The sequence below is a fragment of the Falco peregrinus genome, chromosome 8 (genome assembly GCF_023634155.1).
Source record: "Falco peregrinus isolate bFalPer1 chromosome 8, bFalPer1.pri, whole genome shotgun sequence".
NCBI lineage: Eukaryota > Metazoa > Chordata > Aves > Falconiformes > Falconidae > Falco > Falco peregrinus.
In genome coordinates this window covers 59430769-59453316 of record NC_073728.1, presented here as the reverse complement: position 1 = coordinate 59453316, position 22548 = coordinate 59430769, and the positions used below count along the sequence as shown (strand labels likewise).

General features: G+C 45.7%; 1 protein-coding gene across 2 annotated transcripts; it reads left to right on the top strand.

Moving 5' to 3' along the window:
- The first annotated feature begins 1038 nt into the window (after positions 1 to 1038).
- Positions 1039 to 22200, top strand: HMGXB3 (HMG-box containing 3). Of its 2 annotated transcripts, none has more exons than XM_055811806.1 (20): positions 1039 to 1296; positions 1969 to 2116; positions 2530 to 2704; positions 3161 to 3718; positions 4355 to 4453; positions 5964 to 6095; positions 8139 to 8551; positions 8907 to 9082; positions 9375 to 9472; positions 10021 to 10119; positions 10683 to 10832; positions 13074 to 13375; positions 14806 to 14933; positions 15766 to 15897; positions 16165 to 16349; positions 16953 to 17172; positions 18259 to 18392; positions 18798 to 18914; positions 19342 to 19551; positions 20144 to 22200. In XM_055811806.1, the coding sequence occupies exons 1-20, from the start codon at positions 1188 to 1190 to the stop codon at positions 20612 to 20614; spliced, it is 4056 nt and encodes a 1351-aa protein (XP_055667781.1). In that variant the 5' UTR covers positions 1039 to 1187; the 3' UTR covers positions 20615 to 22200. The 2 variants fall into 2 exon arrangements, with proteins under 2 accessions (XP_055667781.1, XP_005231848.2); XM_005231791.4 differs by lacking the exon at positions 1039 to 1296 and adding an exon at positions 1351 to 1579.
- The last annotated feature ends 348 nt before the right edge of the window (positions 22201 to 22548 follow it).

Sequence of the window (22548 nt, the reverse complement as noted above, 5' to 3'; positions counted from 1 at the left end):
TCATGTTTTACAATGACTAATTCACATTTGTGGAACTGTATATAGACCTCCTACACCCAAGAAAAGGTGGGCCAGCTTTGCAGGGTTACCACCCAGCACCCTGCTGCGCAGACGTGAAATAATATGTCTTGACTCTCTGTGTTTCTATTTGTCTTTTGCACACCGGGTGAAGAACCCTAATTTTTGGGCAACATGGGTAGAGAGCCCTATTTGTTCTTTGGAGAGAAAACCGGTATTTTTTAAGCGTTCATGAAAGCTGAGAAAACAATTACTTTGTTACGTATGGAAATTTCTATTTTTCAAAACTCTGAGAAAAATGTTGATAAAAGAAATGCTGGGACTCAAAGACATACCTGGGGTGGGTCTTGCACCTACAGGCACATTTCCTGCTGGGACCTGTGCCGGGGTGGCTTCCCAATCAGCTGGCTGTGGAACAACCACCCCTCAGCTGAGTGGCACCGAGCTTTCTCTGGTGGAAAAAAATATTTTTTTCAGCTGGATCTAAATATCAGGTTGCCACTTCATCTGCCTCAACACCGGGAAGTGGGCTGACTGCATTGGTGGGCTGACAGGGTCAAAGCTGAGGAGCACGGCTTCGTCCTGCTGCCTCCCTGCTTCACGAGGGGAAGGGCTGGACCTCTACCCTGTGCTCCGGGAGAAAAGCTGTGGGAAGCCAGACCGAAAGCCTGCCCAGCGCCGGTGAAGAAGGCAGGGACACGATGCTGCCCTGCGGAGCGCAGTCCTCGCTAACAGCGGCCCGGGACCTTTCTAAACGCGCGGTGCCCGGCCGCGCGCGCCGCCCTGAGGAGAATCGGCGGGAAGAGGGAGCGCGCGCCGCCGCTCCCGCCAACCCGCCCGGGGCGGCCGCGCGCTGCTCCCGCCCAACCCGTCCCGGCCCCGCCCAACCCGTCCCGGCCCCGCCCAACCCGTCCCGGCCCCGCCCAACCCGTCCCGGCCCCGCCCAACCCGTCCCGGCCCCGCCCAACCCGTCCCGGCCCCGCCCCCTCGGCCGTCACGCCGTGACCCGGATGCTGTTGCGGGCAGCATTTCCGGCGGTGGCGAGCAGCCGCCGAAGCGAGGGGCCCGGTGCTGTCCCGCCCCTGACGCGCGGCCCGGGCCCGGTCTGGCAGCCGGCCCAGCATGCCGGGGCGGCCCGCCCCGCCTAGCCCGCCCGCCCGCTCTCCTCTATGCAGCTGGCCCGTAGCTCCGGCGCTGCCTCCTCCGCGCCGCTGCGCCCCGGCTGGGACGTGACCGCAGCTCGCTGCCTGTCCGGCCGCTCATCCCCGGTGCTGCCCGGTGAGGGAGGGAGGGGAGGGGAGGGGAGGGGGGGGCGGGGCAGGTTCACCGGGGCCGGAGGCGGCCCCGCCGCCCCGCTTCACCTCGGGCGCTGTGGAGGGGACAGGACCTCGGTTTAAAGGGCTTTGGCTTGCCTGGGGTTAGAGGCTGATTGGGCCGAGGTGCGGGTCGTGCGTGGGCCGCCCGCGAGCACAGGTAGTGTTGTTGTTTATCTACTGAGGCGTCTGGTGTGCTCTCTGCCGCCCAGCACCCCGGGCGCTAAGCGAGGAGCCCCAGAGATGTGGTAAGTAAGAGGATTATGAGGTTTCCGTGTTTATTCAGCCTCTGGCCTTGCTTTTGTGAGTGTGGCTGTGATACCTTGTAGCTGGACACCTGCTTGCTGGGCGTAAGGCTTGTTCTGGGTTACCAAACTTATCTGAGAGGTTCCTGGGGAATGGCAGCTTTTGCGTGCAGATGCAGCATGTTTGCAGGGAGCTGACGGTATTGAGGTCATAGTAATAAAGATGGTTTTGTCTGAAAATAGATAAATAGCTAACATGTAATTATATTGGTTAATTAAAGTCAAACTTACATGCCAATGATGCTGTCGGTTTACAAAGATGATTAAGAGCCATTTTTGCTGGGAGAAATGTATAACTTGGCAAGTGTGTAACATAAAATATGTATTTTTAGCAATGGAGGCTCCATATGATGGCACTGAAGTAACTGTGGTAATGGAGGAAATAGAAGGCACTTACACTTACGCATCACCGGTGCCATCTAAGAAGAAAAAGAAATATAAAAGTACTGGTGATCATGGAGAAAAAGCCAAAAAGCCTAGGTAAGTTCCTTCTGTCTTCATTTAGCTCCTGTGTAGGGTATGGGAGCAGTTTTCCTTGTTTCTGATGAGACTGAGCTTTGCAGTACACTTGGAATACTCCATGATGTAAAACATCAGAGATATAAAACATTAATTTGACCCTTTGGGGCTGCTCTGACATCCTTGTTTCTACAGGTACTACCAGTGCTGGAGTTTGTATCCTCCAGAATAATTTACCTTAGGTTCTTTTTGCTTGCTTCAGAGGTTCTCCTCAGTATCTTCGTTTTCATTTGATTAAAAAATTCATTTAGAAGTAGAACTGGATGTAATGTGCTTGTCATCTGACCTTGAGATGAACATTAACATTGTGGATTTCTTTGTCCAAAGGAGTTTATGTAGAATGGAGTTAATATTCTGTTTTGTGGTTGTTTCAGATCTGCTTACCTCCTCTACTATTATGATATTTACTTGAAAGTACAGCAAGAGCTCCCACACCTCCCTCAATCTGAAATCAACAAAAAGATCAGTGAGAGCTGGAGGTTGCTCAGCGTGGCTGAAAAAAGCTATTACTTGGAGAAAGCCAAGCTAGAGAAAGAGGGATTGGATCCAGTAAGTCATCTTTCTGGCAGTTCTTTGCCATGTGAAGAGGCATTTAACTGCTTACACAGCACTGTGTGTGGGAGAATCATTTAACTGCAGATTCCAGTTTGTATTTCTGCTTACAACAGCCTACAAAGAAGCAGTGTGCGAGGCCACTGCCCCTTGTTTTTGCCTTCTGTTCAGTCGAGGGATAATGTTTTGAAATTCAAGATCGATATGTCTAGTACCTGCTGATGGGAATGGTAGTTATTTTTGTGCCATTTCATCAGGGTGGTAAAGTTTGATTGATGGTAAAGTGTAAAACCAGGGCTGGGAGGGATTCTACAGGCTCTGCCAGGTGGAGAAATTCCCAGCAGACTGTGTCAGGAAACTGTTTGAACTTTGGGCACTAAAATAGTACGACTGAGAACTGAATCTGTTCCTTTTCTCATATTCATTTATTCCATACTCTGATTTTGCCAACAGAACTCCAAGGTGTCCACTCGAACTGCAGTAGTTCCAGACATTCCAGGTTTCCGTAAGATTCTTCCTCGCTCAGATTATATAATTATTCCCAAAACCACTCTTCAAGAAGACAGGAGCAGGCAGTCACTGGAACGGTGCGTGACACAGGGTCAGGCAGCACCCGAAGGTTTAACAGCTTCCACTAACATCACAAATGTCTCCCGTGATGCTGTGCAAAACGTCCTTCCTGTGGACTCGAGCCATGTTGGCATTTCTGAGCAATGCATCGCCATTGAAGGACTAGCAGAAGAGACTGCTTCCTTTGGTCAGCCAGATGCTGTGGAAGAAGCGGTTGCGTCAGAGGTTCTCTCTCACTATGTTGGGCCGGTGACAGAGAAAGTGGCTGGAGATATCCTCTTGGATGAGGCTTCTTTGGAAATAGAAGGGCAACCCTATCAGGCAGCTCGGGTAGTTATTGAAGAGACTCTAGTCAGTGGCTCCACAGATGTCTCCAACGGGAGCATTGCTGTGGCCCGTCCTCAGGTTTCAGACGGTGTGTCTGTGGTGACTGTGGTGAGGGTAAGTTTTTCTAGTGAGACTTGGGCTCCTTCCAGAGTCTCACCTGAGTCCTGTTTAACATACTTTGCTTAAGATCCTTGATGGCTGCAGTAGATCCTCTGTTGCCCAGTGTGCTTACGCTCAGTGGTGAGGGAAACAGCAACTTTTGTAACTCGGTGATTACAGTGTCTGCTTGCAGGTGCACTCTGCCATATGCTGATATTGCTTGTGTTGTAAGATGACTGCTTGAGGTTTTTTAATTGTTTCTTATAACAATACTTGAGGTGGGTTCTGCTGTTGGACTGCAAAATTTTGGGGAGGAAAAAATGTTACCTCTGTGTTCCTGATCGCTGTCTTCTCAGTTGCAGAGGGTTAGAAGGCAGTCCTTTTAAGTTGAGCTGTTAGGGATTGATTATAGAAAACTACTCTGTAAAGAATCGGATCTGCTGTTTACAATTTCAAGCTGTGAACAGTTTGGTTGTTTCCAGAGTAGACCTGGTAAGGCCATTGCTTTTGAAATGATCACTGCTCTTTCCTGTTTTCTGGTCTCATCAGTCCTTAAGACATGTCTTCAATAGCAGTGTTCATGAGAGGGTGGGACACAGGTCATAATGTCTCTTGTTTTCTGCAAGTATTTTCCCTTTGTCTTCATTTTAGGATACTGAAGAGAGTAGTTCCTCTGCACCTGCTACGCAGTTTATTATGTTACCTTTGCCAGCTCATTCTGTTGTGGAGAACCCAGCATCAATTAAATTGGTAAGAAATCCAGTCTTCTGTGATAGAAAGGCATGACTATACTACCGTAGGTTTGTCATAAAGGTGCTACAGTAGGAAGGGTTTAATCATGGTTCAGTTCTTAAAGATAATCCAATTTGGAGTCCTCCTGTAAATTTCTTGTCCCTGGTGTTATGCCTTGTGTGTGCTAATAGGGTCTCTGACTTCCTAGAGTGTCTTACTGGAGCCTGTTTCTGCTGCCACCTTTCTCAAGGAGTTCTTGGAAGCAGATGGAGTAAATAATGCTATTGCAGCACATCTGGCCAGTAGCAGTTTCCATGTTGCTCTTCTCAGGGTCTGTGTAGCCATGTATGTCCTCTACTTGGATGCTGTTTGTCTCATAAAATGCCAGAGTCCATCCTTTCATGGGCAAGAATCTGCTCTTATGACAGGAAAACATGAGCTCCCGAGTCTTACGAATGGCTGTTGCTTTGGCCACGTGACAGGACTACTGACCTAATGTTTTGAGAACCCACATAAAAAGTTTTGCAGCCCATTGCATGAGGAAGAACAATATTATTTCTCTAATCTAACCACTCCATCCGCCTGTATTTCTGTAGTCACTGTAGGACTTCATTGTACAGTCAGCACTGCAGCTCCTTGTGTTGTGTAAGCTAGCATCAAATCCTGTTTTCCAAGTCTTCTGTGCTTCTAGCTGGTGAGACGCTTCAGATATTTATAGTGGCAGATAGTGTGATATTCTTCCAGGTATCTTGGGGAGAATGGAAATATCTCAGGTTTTTGTTCCTGAGAAGCACCTAACTTAAATTGTCTCATTTTTTTGAGAGGAGCACTTGCATTTTCAGAAGAAAATGTACCTAGTTAGGGACTTATAGCACAACAGCTCCCTTGGGAGTGAGTACAGAATATTGAGAGGTGTTGTGCTGACAAAACCTCAATTTGTTGGTGTGGTTGTCCTGACAAAGATGACAGATTCTGCTTTAGCTGTCTTTGTAAACAGTGCCTGGTGATGCTGCAAGTTACAATAAAGCACTGAGGAGTACTTGACCACTGCATACAATGACAAATTGCGGATGAAAATTGTTTCTACTTCATGAGTGCTTGTCTTCAAGTCTTGTCACCCTGTTGACATGAGTCTATTAATCACATCTTGCCTCACTGTGGACTACTGTTTGAATCATTTTTATACCATCTTACTGTGACTTATTCATAAGAGAACTGTTCTAGCACTGTAAATGCGAGGTTCGCTTCTCCAGTAGGTTATATGCATTGTTCATCTGCACTCTGCAATTTGATCTGAATTCTGGTGACACTGGAGATTTGTATAGACTGAGCATTGAGACTCTAGAGTAGTTATGGTGCTTACTCATGGTGATCCAGGTGTGTGTGGGCTGATCAGTAAAAGGAATCATAGTGGAAGGCTGATGATTTGCTGAATAACACTTGTGCTTGTAAGGAAAGAGGGAACAATGAGCCTAGCTTTGTGGGTTTTTCAGTTCTGTAGGAAAATTCTTGACAACTTTTGTTTCAGACAACCACCTATACTCGCAGGGGACATGGAAATTGCACCAATCCCGGCTGTTCCTTCACTTACGTCACCAGGCATAAGCCACCAAAATGCCCAGCGTGTGGGAACTTCCTGGGAGGGAAATGGATCCCAAAGGTAAATTTGCCTTTCCTTCCCCAATTTTCAGAGGAAAAGTGCTGTTTCTTTGAATGCCTGTGATATTTCTAGACCTGTAGATTTGGAACAGGAGGTCAGATATACCAGAACTGATCCCTGCACTTAGGTTCCAGTGCTTGTGCTGGGGCAAGTACCATTGAAGAGGACACTTGACCAAGGTGAGACAGACCTGAAATCACCACACCTTGGGTAAAGACGTCACTTGCAACGGTGTCAGAACAGATGGGGCTGCATTCAGTAACTCTCTGTCATTGAGAGGATACACTCTGCCTGCATTATAGTTCCTGTGGCTGGGAGGCATTGCCTGTTCTTCCTGCTGCAGCTCTACCTAAGCTCAGGAACTTGGTTGAACTATTTGTTTTGTGGTAATTTATCTGTTTGAAGTTCTTCTACAAGTGGAGATTTCCTGTGGTCTTTCAACATTGGTTTTTCAGCAGAAAGAAGGAATAATTCTCAACTATAGTAGGTGTGTGATCCTTTGGGAGCTAGGTAATGAAGTTGATCTAGTAGAAGCTGAAGTGCTGTTGGCTCATGGCCATGTGTCTGATCATTCATTATGTTGTGACCTTTGACTGTAAGGAAATTCCCAGCTGTTGGTGGAGTTGTGAAATTGTTTGAGTGGAAAAGTCTTTCTCCACACAATACCTATTTTGCTTAAGTTATTGGCATTTTTACTAGTTGTATACAGCAAAAAACAGTCCTTCCTTAGACCTTGGCAATGTCATGGTAATTAATCTGCTCTGAACAGCTGTGTGTTTATTACATTTGTCTGAAACAGCTTCTCAAGCACAAGTTAAAGGATGTTTTCAATATGAAAACTTGCACTGACATTCAGTGGCTTTATGTGGATTTGTTCTGAACCTCCTTAGTTCTGTGTCTAGATCCGTTAAATGTTTAGGGGCAAGAACTTTTTCAGGCAGTTTACAAACTCTGTAGTGTCTGAGCTGATGGCTGGCTTTTCTGCGTGGTAGGATACAAATAGTGATGATGGTGTCTTAGTTTTTGTTCTGTAAACCTGCTGAAGTAGGTAGATGGCTAACTGCAAAAACGTGTTTCTACCAGAGTATGGCATGCCTGCTCCTGTTAAATCCTACATTAATTAGAACTGAAAGGTTTTAGAGGAGCTTTCTTTCTGTCTTCCCATTTTCTTCTGCTCTTCTGGGAACACATTTGCATAAACAGTTCCACTTGTTTTTATGGTGTCATGCCTTGGGGAAAAACATGCACCAGCAGTTTTATTTTAACCAGTAATAACATCAGTAGAACCGAAACTAAATATATACATACCTTCCTGTTTTGTAGAAAGGAAGGGACTTGGTTATGTCTGTTTTTAAAAGTCTAGATTATCCTTCTGAGATTGAACTCTATAGAGAGCTTAGAATTAATGTGTTTATTGTGCCAGAAACTCTTGGTTCCATTTCTGATACCTTCTTGCATGTTACCAATCCAGTGTTGCATCATGCTTTTATTGACCTCAATTCATGCCTTCTGTAGCCTTAGTCTTGAAGGTAACACTTTTCTTAAAAGTCAAAAAGCCTTCCTGAGTAATCCTCTGTTTCCTGACTTGCCAAGTGCATGTTTTTCTGAATGCATGTATCCAAAAGTTGCAAGTTCTCTATCTAGCTCCCTTTGGTTCCTGAATAGTGTGGAAGAACAGACGAGCTGAAGCTATGCAAGGGGAGTGTAGGAGGTGGGTCCTTCTTACAGAGGGTAGTGGGTGAGTTTGAGTTGATGCTAACGACGGTACCTGAGGGAGTTTGAGAAAGACTGATTCTTCAAAGTAAACAGTGTCTAAAAATAATACATGAAGGGCCAGGAGGCTAGATAAAATGTTAACAGGGACTTTGCTGTAGTAGGAGATGATGTCTTCCTGCTCTTGTACAATTCATTGCTTAAATACTTAGAATTTTGCTGGTTTGATCCAGCATTAAATAGGCCATGGCAAACCTGGCATATGTGAAGGGAGCTTACTTATCTGTGAAAGCCTAAAGCTCTGAAATGTGACTATCTCTTTGTTTCCAGGAAAAGCAACCAAAAAGCAAATCTGAGCCAAATTCAGGCACCTCTCTTAAAACTCCAGCAGCTAAAAGAGGTCAACAGTCAGCATTTATAGAACCAGCAGCTGTTAGTGAGAGTACCTCCAAGTCGGCCTTGGAAAGCTCTGAAGCTGTCAGCCAGCTGCTGAATGCTGTGCCTGTTGGAGGGCAAATGCAGGAGATGGAGTGGGAGGAAGTGATCATCTCTGAGGCTCACATTCTTGCGAACAATGTGCCTGCTGAAGACAAACGGAGTGCTGTTGGAGTGATGCTGGGTCAAGAAAGCCAAAGGCTAGGAGACTGTTCTTCAGAGCAGGCAGAAAAAGAGAGCGTAGGGCTGGGGATCCCACCATCTTCAGAGATGCTGAGTCCAAATGCCTCTGCGAAAAAACCAACGGGGTGAGTCAGTTTTCCATATGTTAGGGGAGTGTATGATGTCTGTTGTGTGCTGATGAGGCTAATCCAAGAAACTGAAGGCTGCTGGCAGTGTTTCCAGTAAGACCTGTTCTGTTTGCTGTCTGTTTTGTGCCAGTTCAGGATTGTTCCTTTGAGATTTTGTCCATCAGAGCTAATTTTTTTTAAGTGACAATTAATTTGTAGTCACAGGGCAGATGTATCTTTAGCACTTTTTCATCTTTCTACTGTAATAGCTGTGATTATTGTGCTAATAAAGCACAGTTCAGGGAAGAGAAGAAAATTGAAACTGAGGGGGAATCAATGGAATATTTTTCCAATTGTAGCTCTTGTCTTTCAGAATCGATGCTCCAGCTGCCGCACACAAAGGACAAGAAGTAAAGAGTAAACCAAGACCCAAGCCCTCCTTGCTGGCTGCAGCGAGACCCATGCGAGCCATTCTGCCCGCACCAGCCGGCGTGGGGAGAGAAGCCAGCACTGAGCAGCCTAGCAACAGACAGGCCTTTGCGAATACCGGTAAAAGCAGTATACTCTGGTAGGGTTTGGGAGCGGTTGTCTTTCCTCGCTATGTTGAAGTGGTCTCTGTCAAGTAATAGGTTATGTCTGGAGGGGGACAGTGGCCTATGCTAAGAAAAAAACTCTTCTTGCTCTCTAACTGAGAGTAAATGGCCCATGAAACACTTACTTGGGTCATCTCAAGTTCAGAGAAAAAAAAATCCCACATGACTATGGTGGCATTTACCAAAGATGTCAGGACGAAACAGGACCTGTTTTCTCCTAACTTGCTGCATCCCTTTCCTTCTTCAAGACAAGCATTCCCCTGTGAGAACATCAGGCTTGAAGCCCAGTACGCTGAAACAATTGGGCCAGTCAATTCTGCAGCCACCAAGTGCAGAGGAGCGAAAGGTACCTATGGTTTGTTCTTCAAATGTGTATTATTTTCCTGGGTGTTTTTTTCCCCACAGGATGAGGGATATGACCTGAGTGGTGAGAAATAGAACATTAAAATGTAGCAGCTTTATGGTGATAAAATCTGTGACTGACAGTTTGTATGATATGGCTCAGAAGTAGCATGAATGCTAGATGGGTGAGTGTAGGAACTGAACTGGGAGGTGCTGTTGGACAACCTTTCTGCTGGCTGCTTTGAGAACCCCTCAGCTACTTCCAGAGGATGTTCTGAGGATCTACTAGTGTTTTGATAACCTGAGGTGCAGTACTGAGTCTTTCACCTGTGAAATATGACTGAGTATGCCAAGGTGCTGAAATGCTTCTGTTTGAATTGTAATGCCTTAGTATGCAAAACAGTGTGTTGTAGTCCTCTAATATTAAATGAACATTAATTGATTGGGGGGGGGGGGGGGATTGCTAATAGTTATTGCTTACAGGCTTACAGGATGTGTGTATTTAGTAGTAGGTGTCTTACGGGTGTTGCTTTTTCTGCTTTCAATCTCTAGCTCCACAGTGCTTTGACCAGCAGGGCATCTCAGGTGAAAGTAGTGGAGGTCAAACCAGACATATTCCCTTCCTACAAGTACAGCTGCACTGTAACTTTGGTGAGAATCTTGCAGTTGCTCTGATTTACACGGTAGGGAGTGTCATGTCTGGGGTGAGACTGTTCTGTGACTTCTGTTTTACTGACTTGCAGAAATGTATCTCGTATTAAATGTGAGATGATCTGTAGTTTGTATGTCACCTGTTGACCTAATCCAGGGTGACTGTACTGTGCTGCAGTCCTGTCTGGGGCCTTGTTAAGAACCAGGTTTTTTCCTTCCATGTCTTAGTATAATCTCCATCCCCTCTTGAGTTCAGTGGGGATGATCAGTGGTTTCTGAATGAATTTAATGTGTGTTTCTGGTCTCTGGAGGTGGCCCCAAAATGTTCAAGTGCTAGTTAAAGTGCTCTGTGCAAAGTGACAGCGCCTGCTATTTGACCTTTAAACAAGGTGTTACAAAGTGGTGAAAAAACATGTGATATTCAAGCAGACTTTTCTAGAATCTTGTTGGCATAGAATCATTTAGATTGGAAAGGACCTTTAAGATTGTGTCTGACCATTAGAAGTCTAAGACATCTGAAAGTCAGGGTCGGCAAACGGTATTTTTTTTTCTGTGTCATTCAGGATTTGGGATTGGCAACATCACGTGGCAGAGGGAAATGCAAGAACCCCTCTTGTAGTTACGTGTATACAAACAGACACAAGCCAAGAATCTGTCCAAGCTGCGGATACAATCTTGCCAAAGATAGAACTGAGAAAACGGCAAAATCCCTGGTAAGGTTCGGAATAGTTTGTTTTATCAAATGGCTATTGTGGGGATTGGCAGGGAGGGACCTTAGTTTGCAAATGCCCATGGGAACATAATCTTTTTTCATGATGGTAAGCTTTCCTAACAGAGTAGTGTCCTATTGAAGATACTTGTGTTGATGTTTGTGCTATTCCAACTGCTGCAACAATGGTGCTTCAGGCTGAGAATGAGACTGAGTGCGCTCAGTTCTACCACTGGATGTCTCTGTAGCTTAAAAATGCTTACGGCGTGTCGGTGCATACTGGGGAGATCACCCCTGAAGACACATTTGTTGTGTCAGCTTTGTTGACCTTCAGACTTCATCAAGGAAGCTTCCAATGTGCTCTGCTTTGTGACCAGGTTGTAGCTAATGTCAATTAAGTTAGTGCATCTTAATTAGAGCTTCCTATTTTTAGGAGTTTGTAGTGCAGCTCTACTTCCAGCCTGAATTTATTTCTGGATGTATTTTATTTCTGTTGTAGAAAGATGTTTTTCAGTTATCTGGTGATCTGCATGGATGTAAATACAGACTTCTGGGTTTCATTTGTTTGGGTTTTCTTTTTTGCATTTGAAGTTTCAAAGGTTAGCTTTTCTCATATGGAATTGTTTTGTTTGTGAAATTAAAAAAAAAAAAAAAGAGTTGTCCTGTCCTTAGCTGAAATGGCCACTCAGCATACAGGCAGACTGCGTTTCAGTCTGTGTGGTAATATGACTCTTCCACTTGCTCTGTTTTATTTTGAAGAACATAACTTTGTGTAGTGTTTTTTTTAAAAAAAAAAAACAAACAAACTGAAACAGCCTGTGTGAAGTACACGTAAGCAGCTGTGTAAGGAACAGCAGCATGCTTGGCTCAGCTTGCATTTTGAGAGGCATGTGGCTTGTCTCTTCCTCATTTAGTTTTTTCTTATTTTCTGGTTCTAGATGTGTTTAACATTCCTATCACACAGTTCATTGTTTTCTCTGGGCTTTGGACCGATCATTTATCTCGCTGTTAGACTAGACAGAAAAACAGGTTGAAATATTGGCAGAAGAGTTTAAGTGATTAAACAGATAAGCCTGTTTGCATTCTTGCTATTCTTCTGAGCCGCCTAGACTTTGGCTCTCCTGTGCTTGTGTGTTTTGTCTTGATGTCCTGGCTTTGGCTGGGATAGAGTTAATTTTCTTCCCAGTAGCTGGTGTAGTGCTGTGTTTTGGATTTAGGATGAGAATAATGTTGATAGCAACAACTAAAACATCAGCATGCTAAGTAACGGTCAAGAAGTCTTCAGCTTCTTATTACTGCCCTGCCAGCAAGAAGGCTGGGGGGCACAAGAAGTTGGGAGGAGACACAGAGAGGACAGCTGACCCAAACTGGCCAAAGGGATACACCATACCATATGATGTCATGCTCGGTGTATAAACTAGGGGGAAAGCTGGCTGGTGGTTTCTGCTCAGGAATTGGTTAGGCATCGGTCAGCTGGTGGTGAGCAATTGTATTGCTCATTATTTGTTTTATATATTCTAATTCTTTTATTGTTAGTATTCTTTTCCTTCCTTTTCAATTAAACTGTCTTTATCTCAACTCATGAATTTTACTTTTTTTTTCTTTTTGAGATTCTCTGTCCTATCCCATGGGGAGAGGTATGTGAGGGAGTGGTTGTGTGGTGTTTAGCTACCTGCCAGGTTAAACCATGACACTTGATCGCCTATGTGTTGGGGCAGGGGGTGTCAAAGGACTATAGCTGATCAATTCTAATTTATTAGTGTACTCTGTATATCACAGCACCTAGTTCTCATTTAGTGCTTGTTTCCTGTAGCTTCTGGAGAGGTGTGCAGGCTGCCATGGCTGGCTGATCATGTTATACAAGAGAATGTGCCTGATAACCTGTGGAGAAAAGGCAGTGATGTTTTCCAGGATTATTGAGGTGTTTATGTTCCTGTTGGTGGTTGTCCTCACCTTGTTGAACTTCAGTCCCTGCACTAACAGTCCAGTTTAATGGCAAATCTGTGATGGTCTAGCACTATAATAGGAGTTCCTGAAAGGCTGGGCTGTAATAAAGTATTTTTGGTGAAGTAACTTAGGCTTGACACTACTGTCTGGAGTCAAGGATTGATCAGTGGAGTAGAAGTCAAATCTGCTGGGTACATATGTTACTGTGTTTCTGCTGCCTTTTATGACTTTGGGCTTCTCAGTATGTCATCCCCATGCTTGCCTAGTTGAGTATGTGAGTGTTCTACTTGCTTTCTAGGAGGTCACTCCGGGTCAGTCTGATGTGCTGAACACCAGCGAGCCCCTAACCCCATCCCAGAAAGAGATCCAGCGTCAATCCACCCTGCAGCTGCTGCGCAAGGTAATGCAGATCCCAGAGAATGAATCGGAACTGGCTGAGGTCTTCACGCTCATCCATGAACTCAACAGCTCGCGTCTCATCCTGTCCAACGTGAGTGAGGAGACAGTCACCATAGAGCAGACCTCCTGGTCAAACTACTATGAGTCTCCATCTGCGCAGTGCCTCCTCTGTAACAGCCCATTGTTCAAAGGGGGACAGAAGTAAGATTCTGTTTTAGACTTGTGACTCTTTCAACCTCGTGTTGGTATTCTATGTTAGAAGCGTGCCTGAAATAATATTTGCTTTAGCGTCAGTGCTGAAGCTGGTGTAAGTGACAATGAATAAGCTACATGTGTGTGAAAAGGGTTTAGCTGCTTAGCAGTAAGCTGATTCTGTTTCTCCTGTGCAGTGTAGTTTGTCATAGTTACCATTTCTGTTAGCAGGAGAGCTTGATCAAAGAGTGACTGCTAAGTCTAGTATTTTTTTTCTTGAAACAGAGTCTTTTTGTTAGTCATCCCTTCTTTGTTTTCCATTCTGATGTTTTGAGGCTGACAGAGGCAAACTTGTGGGATTGTAAATGTGCATTATGTGATCTCCCTTTTTTCTCTCTTCCTGATCTGAATATTTCCTGTGTGGATGCTTATGGTGTTTTCGTTCTTTTCATGGCTTAGTGTGGGCTTGAGTGAATCCCATTTTTGAACAAATATCCAAATTGAAACCTGAAGGACTTTCAGAAACTACCACTGTATAGGCTAGATTACCTTAATTAGACTTTTATAAAAGCCTGTAGGATATCTTCTCACTGGGTTTGCCAAACATCCTCCTGTTGCTGAAAGCATAAGCTAAAATGTTTCTCACAGCAAAATGTTGGGAAGTTTTGTGTTGTGTTTCTTTCTTCAATGATAAAGATTTTCTTGATACCAATGATGGATGTTTGTTTTGGTCAGGCTAGTACTAATTGAGATTTTTCCAACAGAGGTACTTTTTATACTCAGTAATTTTTGCAGAACAGTGCTGTCTTGCATCCTGTCTGTCACTTGTGACTTACCAACCTGCACATTGTAAATCCTTGCTTCTGTGCTGGGCTGCTTTGCAATGCTCTGTGTGTGGGACTCCCATGTGTGCCTGCGTAGGCTCTAATTAAACCCCTGCCAGTGGGAGGGAGCTAGCTTTGACTCTGATTCCTATTTTCTCAGGTGGATGGCTATATTTCTGCCACTAGGGCACAACTAGCATTTTCTTGTCTGAACTTCTTCCTCGGCAGCTGTACTGTAGAGGAGCAGACCTTTCTGAATCTTTGTGTGTGCAGGGACAGGCTGTCAGGTAGAATGTGTTACTAGTCACCATTTGTTGTCCTACAGCAATAGGGCAGCAACAGAGCAGCTGGGACCATAGATTTTCTCCACCGTTCAAATACTGTAGAGCTGGAGAGATACTGTAGTGCTGTTAAAAGAATGTGAGCAGTGACCTGACTTTGCCGGTGGAATCCATTTTAAAATGTAAAGGGTTTTTTTCTCTGCTGTGAAATGATGTGAACTGGCTTTCACTGACATACTAATGAGCTCAATTCAACTAGAACTTTTTAAGTTACTGCAGGACTGGACTGAAAAACCTGTTGGCTTGGCTCTCTGTTTTCTTTTGTCTGTTACAGTTCCCTTGCTGGTCCTCAGGAGTGCTGGCTGCTGACAGCTAATAAATTACAGGTGGTTACAGCTCAGGTCAAAGTGTGCTTGAACCTGCAGTGCCTGGCTCTCCATAGCTTCACTGATATTTACACAGGTAGGAAAATGTAAGCATACCAACGTAAGGCATGAGTACAGTCTAAACCAGGGGTCCTCAAACTACAGCCCACGGGCCGGATACAGCCCTCCAGGGTCCTCAATCTAGCCCCTGGTATTTACAGAACCCTCCCCCCCCGCCCCCCGACGGGGGTTGTGGGGGGAAACCAAGCAGCCGCAGATGACTGCCTGCCACTTCATCCGCGCGCCGGCCCCTTGGTTAAAAATTTTGAGGACCCCTGGTCTAAACCCTTCAGAAGCCTTGGGGCTGTGTCAGGGCATTGTCTTTGCACAGAAGAGCTTATTCCCTTCCCAAGTGTATTAGTTGTGAATTATTTTTGACTTGCACTATTCTTCTGCTGCTTCTGCAAGTAAATCTGTATTTGTGAGGAAAAAGATGTGTGAATACTTTGTTGAGGAAGACTGTGCCTTGCTTCGCTGATGTAGATCCCCTCTGTGTAAGTGGTAAACGTTGAGTTCTGCAAGGCAGCCCCTGAGAGCGTAGTCAGAGACACCTCTGCAGAGTGGTGTTTCTCAGTGTTGACTGGTGAGATGTGAGTGGCAGTCGCCGTGGGCCTCCTGCAAGGCAGCGTGGAGCTGAGGAGATGGATTGGCTGCTGTTCCTTGTAGCTTTTTAAATGTAAAGGCAAGTCTGTGAAAGGAGCTCATCTTGCTGATGTGCAGAGGGAACAGTCCCAGAAGCACTACTCACATGTTTCCATAATCCTCTGAACCATGCTTGTGTGAGTATGTTGCCTATCAGTAAGGAATATCTTTCTTTGTGAGGAAGATCTGGAACCCTACAGATAATAACAGTCTTGTTTTAACTGCAGGCCTTTTCAATGTGGGTAACAAGCTGCTAGTGAGCTTGGATCTTCTGTTTGCAATCCGAAACCACATTAAACTTGGAGAGGATCCCAGAGTGGCTGTTGGCAATATTCTTGACTCTGTTCAGGAGCAAACTGGTGGGTTGTCCTTCTTGTTTTTTTACCATGACACTTCCGCAAAACTGTGACCTGCTGATTGTTAGGTTATAAAAAGGCAAACCTCACCTATTGTAGTGTGGTATGTTTCTGTTAAATCACTTCCTAAACCCAACAGTACCTCTGTGACCAGTTCTTCGTAATGATCCTCTGGAGGACAGGTTTGATTTTACTCTGCATATAAGAGTTCTGCTACCTCCACTGTCTTTAGGAAGTGAAAGTTCTAACAGTGGCATGTTTACTTTTCAGAAAAAAGCCTGAGCCCTGATGAGCAGGTTCAGCTCCAGGAACTGCTGTGCAATGGCTACTGGGCCTTTGAATGCCTAACAGTTCGGGATTACAATGATATGATCTGTGGAATCTGTGGCATAACCCCCAAGGTGGAAATAGCCCAGAGGAATGTGGAGAATGTCCTGGCACTGAAAAATACAGAGGTAGGCTTTTCACAGGCTTCACATCCTGTTAGTGTTCAAAGCAGATCATAATGACTTTTGCTGACTCTGATCTTCATAATGCACGGTAATTACACGAGACCTCTGTGAGCAGTTTTCTGCTGATGCCTGGCAAGAGGATGTGGCTGGAGTGGTGATGCCTGAACTTCCTCTTAGAGGTGTTGATGTATGATTTGGGGAAAACAAGATACTCTGTCCCTGGACCACAGCTTTTGTCCAGCAGCCTCTGACAGCTGGGACCTGGAATGAAAGTTGCTAAACTTGGCCATCTTGCCTTGACACAAAAGCTTTCTTTTTTTTTTTTTCCCAGCAGCAGTTTCCTTGAGGTGCTGTCTTCTCTAACGAGGGAAAAAGTCCTACTAGTAGTATGCAGCATATCTGTCTTTTATGTCAAATAAATGGTTTTGACTCTCACTCAATGAAAAGTGATTGTGGGGAACTTTAGGAGACTGAAGCCATCTTGTTATATTTGAGCTGAGCCCTCCCCTGGGTAGCAGTCCTCATGCCTTGAGAGAGGCTGACACGGAACTGTCAAATGAATTACAGTTACTTGTATTTGACCAGTGTGTTTCTTGCTTTTTCTAGTTTACTTGGCCAGAATTCTTGCCATCGAGTGAAGTGAATGCGGAAGACTTCTGGTCCACAATGGAGACAGAGGTGATTGAGCAGGTGGCTTTTCCTTCTAGCATTCCCATCACAAAGTTTGATGCCTCTATTGTTGCTCCTTTCTTCCCTCCACTGATGAGAGGAGCTATGGTGATCAATACTGAGAAGGACAAGAACCTGGATGCGCAGCCAGTGCCAGGTAACTGCTGAGGTTGTGCTTATTAAGGGAGAGTACTTAATGTGGTGGAGACTTCAGTCTTTTAGTGTGATGTTTAGAGTTGAGAATTGATCGTTGTGTGACTCTTGAATTTGCTGAGAGAGGGCAAGAACACTGGTGTGAGTTCAGCTGTTCTCAGGATACTTATAGCTTGAGCTTTGGCCTGCCCAGTGAAGCTTGAATGCACTGGTGTGCTCTGATGCATTTGAGACATGGGGGACATGAGAGCACTGCACCCCAAATGAGATATGGTCTGATTGCAGAAGGATGCGTGCACAACTTGAATGCCAGCCAGTATTTGTTTCGTATTAGACTGATACTTGGACTGTGAAAGCTGCAGACAGTGCTTGGTATCTCAGTACCACGATCTCAAAAAAGGGTGTTTAAGTTCTTGCAGAACTTGTCAAAAGAGTAGGAGATGGATGTGCTAGTTCTGTTGTCACCATTCAGTATATCCAGAGCACTGACTGCATGTAACAAGAAACCATGAGATGAATAAGCTCAGATATGAGAGAGCTAAATTTAGTTAGCACCTGGTTCCCTTGACAGTTCGAGTATGAGGTATAAGAAGGAAAACTGGCTTTGCAAGCTGAACGAGTATATGAGTTGGCTTTGCAGACAGGGCTGCAGGTATTGATGAGCTGAACTGCAGAAGGGCTACAGGGGCTTTTGTGGAAGTGAAGCTCCAGAGAAAGAACCAGGGAGGAGATGTGAAGGGTAAGCCTGGAGCTGCAGTCGGGAGGCTGCAGTCACATTGCTCTGTGCTCTTCTGTCACTTGTTTATCCTCATGTCAGTCCAACCAGTCATTTGAAGGTTACAAACAACAGGGCAGACAAGTTAAGTGCTCATGGAGTCTCCAGCTCTGCTGGGTTCAGTCTGGTGACCTCACTAGCAGAGGGTTGCGGAGAAGTGTGGGCTGTGACGCACTTGTGAAATAGGACTGTTCGTGGCTTTCTCTTGCCAACAGTTGGTTGTGCAGTCTCTGCTTCTGTAGTTTTCAGAAAAAAATATTTTGGTGACTTCCCTTCCTGAGAATGAGTGCTGAGACTTGTTTCCTGCCTTTGCAGGTAATGGGAGTGCCTTGGTGAGGCTCCTTCAGGAAGAAATCTTCAGGCTTGAGCTGATCAGTTCTTACAGTGAGGAAGAGCTGCAGGGCTTTCTAACACAGTGTGGCATCCCCTGGAAGGCTTCAGATACAAAGGTAATGGCTTGTTTGCCCACATTCAAGGCCCGCAGGAGTGGAGCTGTTCCTCCCTGACTTTCCCTCGTTCACACTTGCCATCCTAGATAATTAACGTCTCATCTGACTACACTAAGGGCAGGGGTGGTTTTGAAGCGAGTGCCTGCAGATTATAGGGTAACTTACACATGGTGAAATAAATTGAACCTTTGTGGGCTAGAAGAAAGGAAGCCTGTAATTACCTTGTCACAGGCTCAGCATCGTGTAATTGCTTGTCATCCTCATGGTGCTGAGGGTGGGATTAGGAAGTTATTGGATGAAGTGCAAATTAGGATTTAGGTGACCTTGCCTGCAGCATTCTCCCTCTCTGGAGGAGTCCGTTACTTTTAGCCACATACAGACTTTCTCTGGGCCTGTCTTTTCTAGGATGAGCTCTGCTACTCCCTCCTGGCTCTCTACGAGTTTGTACAGAATGGGACAAGCATCACACCAGCCTCTACTCATCACACAGGAGGGAAGATCTACAAAGTTTGTCCACACCAGGTAAGGGCAGGTGGAGTCAACAATCTTACCTTGCTATTGACGACTACCTGACTTACCAGTGTGGAACTCCCTCATTAAATCGAAGCAGTGGAGTGGGCCTCTCTGAGCCTTGGGAATGAAACACACTGCCTTGGGGGCTTGGAGTATGAGCGGTCCTGCAGGAGATTTCAAGACTGACTAGTGATCTGAAGCCCAGTTTTGATGTTGCTGCTGAGGTGGAATTGAAAATCACCTCTACCTGAACGAGATAATGTGAACATGTATGAGGAGGAAACAGAGTATCTTTAGAGAACGTAGCTGTGTGGTTACTGCATTGTCTGGAATACCTGAAAGGAAGCTTGAATTTATTTTTTTTTTAAGACTGAGTTTTTTTTCCATAAGCTTTCAGTGTTACTGTAATGTTTGGTCTTAATCCTTTTCTTTCCAGGTTGTGTGTGGCTCAAAGTACATAGTAAGAGCAGAAAATGCCCGGGATCACGTGGACTTGTTGGTTTCCTCACGTCACTGGCCTCCAGTGTATGTTGTTGATACAGCCTCTTCAGTGGCACTGTGTGCAGACATCTGCTGTCCTGGCCTGACTTCCCAGATGTGGGGGAAAAACCAGGGCTGCTTCTCTGACCCCATGGATCCTCCAACAGTAAGTTGTGCCCACCTTTGCACTCTGCTATGCCTGTCCGATATGGAAAAGTTTCAAGTGAGGTTTAAAATAAGTAAATATTTTTTAAAAAAATTATGTGTAACATGCATTGTGCCTCAAGATAATTTGACCTACTGAGCATCTCCTGATTCACAGCTTTGCCAGTGTGTAGCTTCTGAGCATAGTGGAAAGCTTTTCATGTTGCTTGGGGTATTGTGTTAGGTTCATGCTCTGTAATAGGAAGCGCTGTGCTGGAGGTGCATTGTAACAGTTCAAATCGTGAACTTTGGAGTGTGTTGCTTATTTTGACACAGCAACTCAATTCTCTCAAACTGCAGCTATTATTTGAGAAATGGGAGAGGAAGAGGGTTGTAGTGCCTTGGGATTATCTCTGGGGGCGTACAAGTGAGGAGGGAGTGTACAGCACCACCTTTGTGGCATTTAGGGGAAGCCTGAGCCAGTTAGCCCTCCCTCTGTCGTGTGTCACAGTGCTGGCTGGAGTTCAGCCAAGCAGTAATTTTGTCATCATCGTCTTAGTTGTGGGAAAGTTGCTTCTCGTTCTACCTGGTCTGTGTGTCTCTCTCTCTCCCAGTATGTGTCCTGCCCTGAACTGCTAGACCAGCACTACAGCGTAGACATGACTGTGGCAGAGCACTCTGTTCAGCACCCAATCACCAAGTCATCAGCACGCAGGATTGTTCACATGGGTTTGGAGCAGAACAGCCACCAAGATCCAACAGCTCGGCATCACTGCATCTCCCTGTGCCGAGAGCTGGAGCCTTACAGCGCCATCATTGCTGCTATCAATGACAGCAAAACTAGCAACATCCGCCAAAGGCCCATCACCTTCGACAATGCCACACACTATTACCTCTACAACCGTCTCATTGACTTCCTCACCAGCAGGGAAATTGTGAATCGGCAGATCCAGGAGATTGTACAGAGCTGCCAGCCTGGGGAGGTGGTAATTCGTGATGCTCTGTACCGGCTCGGAGTGGCTCAGATTAAAACGGAAACAGAGGAGGATGAAGAGGGGAAGCAGGAGGATGATAGAGGTTGCTGAGTAACAAAACATCTTGTTGGTTTGTCCCTGGTTGTGTGGATGGGTGGGCTGGGCCAGCTTCTGCAAGGTTTGGGCAGCTATCTGGCTTAAGAGTTTATTTTTACAGGTTGGAGATGTGATGCTGGTGGCTTTGACTGCTATTAATGACCAAAGAGCTGTGTGCTTCCGTAGTGTCGTGATGGCTGCTGTGAGCATGGGTCTGTCACCTGCCTTGGTGAAGGTGGCAGCTGCCTCCCCAGGTGGGTGACAGACCTGCTGTTCAACGGTGTGAAATGTTGCCCTCCCTATAACTGGTGAGTGGAGAAGGGAGAGGCACTGCTGGTAGACGGGGAATATGCATGGTCAAGTACACAGGTTTTTTAATTCTGAGTCTTGCTTGCTGACTTCTTTGTGTGTATTGGTGGTAGGGCTGGGGATGTGGGAGGAGGCACAGAAGGCAGAAAGCTAATATTTCCCCAAAAACGTTCTGAATAGATTAGTCTAGGACACTGACTCCTGCTTGGAAATCTTGCAGAGGTCTTGTATGCGTTGGCTGCGAGGAGCCTTTAGTTGAGGAGGAGGAGGAGGAGGAGCCATGCAGCTTTAACAAGCTGTATCTGGGGAACCTCCATGGAGACTGCACTCCTGGGTCCAGGATCATGGATGCTTCAGCTGCAGAAAGTTTCTACAATTGTCTGTCCCTTCACATAAGCACTAATAATTTAGAAGCTGAAACATGCAGTGAGAGAAGTGTGTTCTGTGTGTTAAGGTAAGAACTGACTGGGTGAGCCTCAGGGGAACCAAGCTCGATGGAGGGCTGTATGACCACTGCGTAAGGTGGGGGCTGTGGAAAGGGGAAGGACGCTGAAAACTTCTGTGCTGTCCTCCTGGATGCTTCTTTTTTTTTAAGCAGCTTCATTCTGTTCAAGGACTTGCATTTCTGTTGTCCTGCCCTTAGAACAGAATCATAAAGGCTGTCTGTGGGTTCAAGGAAAAACGAATGCAGTGTCACCAGAGCGAGCAGGGTGTGGTGTTCCATCCTCAGAGGAGGTGCTGGGAGAGCTGTATCCACATGTGCAATTTCAGCACTCTGTCAGATGTCCTGTCTGCCTTGCCTGTGTCCACACAGTGCTGTGTGGGGTAAAGAAGTCTCATGCTGCCCAGGTTGCTTTATCAGCTCCTTGAAAGGAGGTGGGCTGAGACCTCTGCCCCCACAGCACAGCGGAAGAACGCCTTGGGCTGCAGCTGCTGCCAGCTCCCTTCTGGCGTTGCTGGTGATGAAGGTGGACGGATGTTTGCTGTGACCTGCAGAGGCGGGAAGCAGGATGCTAGCCTGCCAAGTCACCGTCCAGGGAGTTTATTTTGTCTGAGTGAGCAGTGGGGAAGATTCAGAGGCTTGTGGTGTGGTTGAAAACTCCCTTCTGTGAAGGGGAACCTATTGAGTACCATACTGTTAAAGTAAATGTATTAAGTCTGAGCAAATGCAGTAATCATGGCTTGGGGTTTTTCTGTTAAGAACATTAACTTATTATAAGAGACATTAGTGACTTTTTTCAGTCAGTGATAAAGTTTAATAAATTATCTCCAATTTTTGGGGTGAAACTGTGGCCAAGTTGACTTGGGTTTTTTGTGTACAAGAGCTGGAGGACTGTAGCAGGAAAGGGCACAAACAGTGTGTGCATGTATACCAGGATTCCAGTCTGCACTGCCATGCAGTGGGGAAAGGCCTGGTATTCTTAGAAGCAAGGTGTTCTGAGAGGGAGGAGTTCAAAAAATTGCTTGGATGTCAAAGTTATCCTGCTAAATATAGCTGAAGTATAGTTCAGTAAGTGGCAATGAAGTAGCTTCTGCAGATGGTCAACTCCAAGGGCTGTGTGCTCTTGCTCTGCATTTCCCTGCACAGGGCAGCTCTTGAGGTGACTTTGATAGGAGAGAGGCTGCAGCAGGTGACATAA

Bases quoted from the DNA above. Each gene is read 5' to 3' on its own strand.
- HMGXB3 (XM_055811806.1), top strand. From the start codon at position 1,188: ATGCAGCTGGCCCGTAGCTCCGGCGCTGCCTCCTCCGCGCCGCTGCGC. The intron at 4,454-5,963 runs GTAAGAAATCCA...CTTTTGTTTCAG, and splicing joins ACCCAGCATCAATTAAATTG to ACAACCACCTATACTCGCAG. The intron at 9,473-10,020 runs GTACCTATGGTT...TTCAATCTCTAG, and splicing joins CAAGTGCAGAGGAGCGAAAG to CTCCACAGTGCTTTGACCAG.